This window comes from Miscanthus floridulus, chromosome 6 (assembly GCF_019320115.1).
Source record: "Miscanthus floridulus cultivar M001 chromosome 6, ASM1932011v1, whole genome shotgun sequence".
Classification (NCBI taxonomy): Eukaryota; Viridiplantae; Streptophyta; class Magnoliopsida; order Poales; family Poaceae; genus Miscanthus; species Miscanthus floridulus.
The window spans coordinates 53,616,411-53,619,732 of NC_089585.1; the positions used below are offsets into that span (position 1 = coordinate 53,616,411).

A 3,322-nucleotide genomic window follows, 5' to 3' on the forward strand; every position below is an offset into this window, starting at 1 on the left:
CATATCAAATATTCATGTTTATCGGGTCAAAGGTAATATTTAAACATTAACCATATACCTTAGAGATGTTACCTTTGTTGTTTTGAAGCGTGACGGCTCATGATGATGACTTTGAATGGACCATCACATTTGCTTCCAAGCTCTCCATGCCCAATTGGCCTCACTCTTGAATTGCACATTTGTACGTTGTCCTTGACTTGAATTCCTTCTTCTTGATGTCATCTATGATGCGTGCTAAAAAAGTCTTGATTCATGATTTTAATATCTGCAACAAAGACTAGTGCAAGGTGATACTACAAACCCAACTGATGTGTGAGTATATCGGCCGGTGCAACAATCAGGCTCAATCTTTAGTGGGTTCGCTCTATTTTATTTGAAGGAAAAAGTATAAAGGTAAACTATTTTTATTTATTACTACTACTACTACTTATGATAATAAGATGATAGAAACTAAACACACTTTATTGAATTAAAAATAGCAAGCAAACGGGTTATCTCCCGGCAGTGCTTTGTTTTAACTCATAAGCTCGACCTTTGCAGTTTCAACTGCAAGAACTTGAACCAAGGCAACTATGAGCTTTGGAATACTTGTGATAGACAAAAGCATCCACAACCATCCTCTCGAGTATTTGATAAAAGAGAAGCATAGGATGGGTGTAACTCTCATAGGTGCAGTTGGTAGAAGGAAAGATTGAATATGGAGATTTCTCACGAAAGCATGGATCTTGTGGCTCTTCTAGAATGTAACTTTGATGTTCGTCCACATGATCTCCTTTTTGGACTCCAAAGTTGATCGCTCAAGAATATCCATAGACTAAACATATTCGTCCATTATCTCTTGTTTATGGCATTTTACGAGTGGATTTCCATCCTTGTCCTCCATTGGGATGAGGATTTTCGCCTCAGATGATTTGTGCTCCCATTTGGTGTCAACCAAAAGGGGTGAAGTGCCTCTTTGGTTTGAATTATCAACAAAGAAACAAGGATGGACATCGGGGAGATCAAAGTTTGAGGTGGAAAATGGTGTTGATTCGAGGGGCTCCTGGGCAATCAAATCTTGAGATGAACAAAGAAGATGATGATTTGGGGTCAAGGATGCTAAAGATCTATGTTGGATTGGATGATTGAAGGTGTTCTCAACATCAAGAAAGAGATCCTCCTCGAATTCAAAAGAAAGCTTCAAAGGATGAATTTCTTATTCCTTTGGTGTCCCTAGGAAAGATCCAAGAATTGGGTTGGCTGCTTTTCTTCTTCCTTTGGTGTCCCTAGAAAAGGTCCAGGAATTGGGTCGGCAGCTAAAACTTTCGATGAAATTGGCAATGATCATGGAAAGGTCAAGAATGAGATCATGGACGAGCAATCAACGGCATCTTCTCACGCATCCTACTCCTACGTTTATTATTAGTTTAACGAAAAGCGAGCGACAGTAGTGGTTAAGCCTTTAATCACGCATACTCTACTCAATTAGGCTATGCTTTCTTTTTAATTTACTCTGTCAAAGGCTGCCGTTTGTCGTCATCACGGTCCCTCTCACTCCCTCTCCCCTCGGTCGAATTTTGGACTCTGAACGCATCTGGTTGTTCTTTAGCTACTGGGAGTGGAGTGAGGAACCTAGGTCTTGTTTAGTTCCTCCTCTAAAATACTCCCTATCACATCGGGTGTTTAAACACATATATGGATTATTAAATATAGATTAAAAAAATAACTAGTTACACAGATTACGACTAATTTGCGAGACCAAAGCAAAATATGGGAATCACAAGTAATTTGCGAGACCAAAGCCTTTAATCAGTAGTGGTTTGGTCACCTGGACTGGTCTGTGCAGAAAATAACAAGTGCATGGCTGCTTATCCTCCTGTCTTTTGTCCTGCCTGCTTCCCTAGCCAATGCCAATCACACTTGCACTCGGCTGCCTTTCTTCCACACCCAGCGCTGCCGCCGCCGGTTACCTGTGATGCGCGTACCGATGATGGCCGCCTCTCATTTGGTGAGCGCTGCCCAGTGGATCGCAGGAGTCATCATGGAGCAGGTCATCACCAGCAAGCTCAAGGAATGGGTTTCCCAGTTCTCCGGCCTGGGCACCAATATCGACAGTCTCAAGGCACAGATGAGCTTCGTGGAGACGGTGCTCAGCATGGCCCAGGGGAGGCGGATCCGGAACAATCACCTGACCAGCCTCCTCGCCAAGTTGCACCAGCTGCTGTACGATGCTGACGATGCGCTCGACGAGATCGAGTACCACCGCATCCATCAGGAGGCCACCAGCGGCAGCATGGTCCACGCACCGTCAACGGCGGCCACGGCCGTACTACATCTGCTGAGCGATGTGGTGAGCCACCAGCCGTTGGCCTCCTCAACGTTCAGGGACATGTTCATGTACCCCTGGCCTTGGGGCCCGAGGAAGCGCAGAAAGCTCACAGCTGACACCAATGCCTTGGATCTGCCTTTGGTAGAGCTTGACTGGGGTGCTCTTGGGCGGAGGATCAGAGAGGCCACATCCCAGCTGCGGGTTGTCAGCGAGCAGGTGCACAAGGCGCTGCAGCTAGAGGAACTGAAGTCTATCAGTCAGGCGGCTCACAGCCAGCTTAACAATCTACGATTGACGACCTCATACCCCACCGGAGAGCACAAGATGTTCGGCAGAAATGGCGAGAAGGACAGCATCATTGAGGTGCTCACCGACATCAGATGCTGCAGCCAGAGTAGGCTGCTGGTGCTCCCCGTCGTCGGCAACGGCGGCATAGGAAAGACTACTTTGCTGCAGCACGTGTACCATGACAAGAGAATCCGGAGCTTCTTCCACATCAGGATGTGGATCTGTGTATCCCACTGTCACAATTTCAGTGTCTTGCAGTTAACGCGTGAGATGCTGGAGGCCGCCACCGGTAACAAGCAGGACAGGGGAAGCAAGAACTTGGACAGCCTTCAAAACAATCTAGTCAAAAGGTTGCAAGGGAAGAGGTTTCTGCTTGTCTTTGATGACCTTTGGACTGTCGATGAGAAAAAATGGGAATTGCTATTGGCTCCATTCAACTATATCAAGGCCTCCACCAATTGTACCATCTTGGTGACCACCCGAGACCGCCGCGTTGCAGAGCCGATCAGCACAACGTCACCGATCAATTTGAGTGGTCTGGAGAGAGAAGTATTCTGGGATTGCTTTAGAGCTTACATATTTGGTGACGAGAAGCATGACGGGCATCAACATTTACAGCCCATTGGAAGAGAAATTGCTAGAAAATTGAATGGTTATCCCTTGGCAGCAAAAAGTGTAGGGGCGTTACTGAGGAAGGACCTGACCATTGAACATTGGAGTAGAATT

General features: G+C 46.2%; 1 protein-coding gene across 1 annotated transcript in view; it reads left to right on the top strand.

Annotated features, from left to right (window-relative positions):
* Positions 1-1,969: 1,969 nt before the first annotated feature.
* LOC136460609 (disease resistance protein RGA2-like) overlaps positions 1,970-3,322 on the top strand; it is a 2,659-nt gene continuing 1,306 nt past the window's right edge. Inside the window, exon 1 of the mRNA XM_066460245.1 lies at positions 1,970-3,248. Coding sequence (XP_066316342.1) covers positions 1,970-3,248 — 1,279 coding nt within the window. The remainder of the gene's footprint in view (positions 3,249-3,322) is intronic.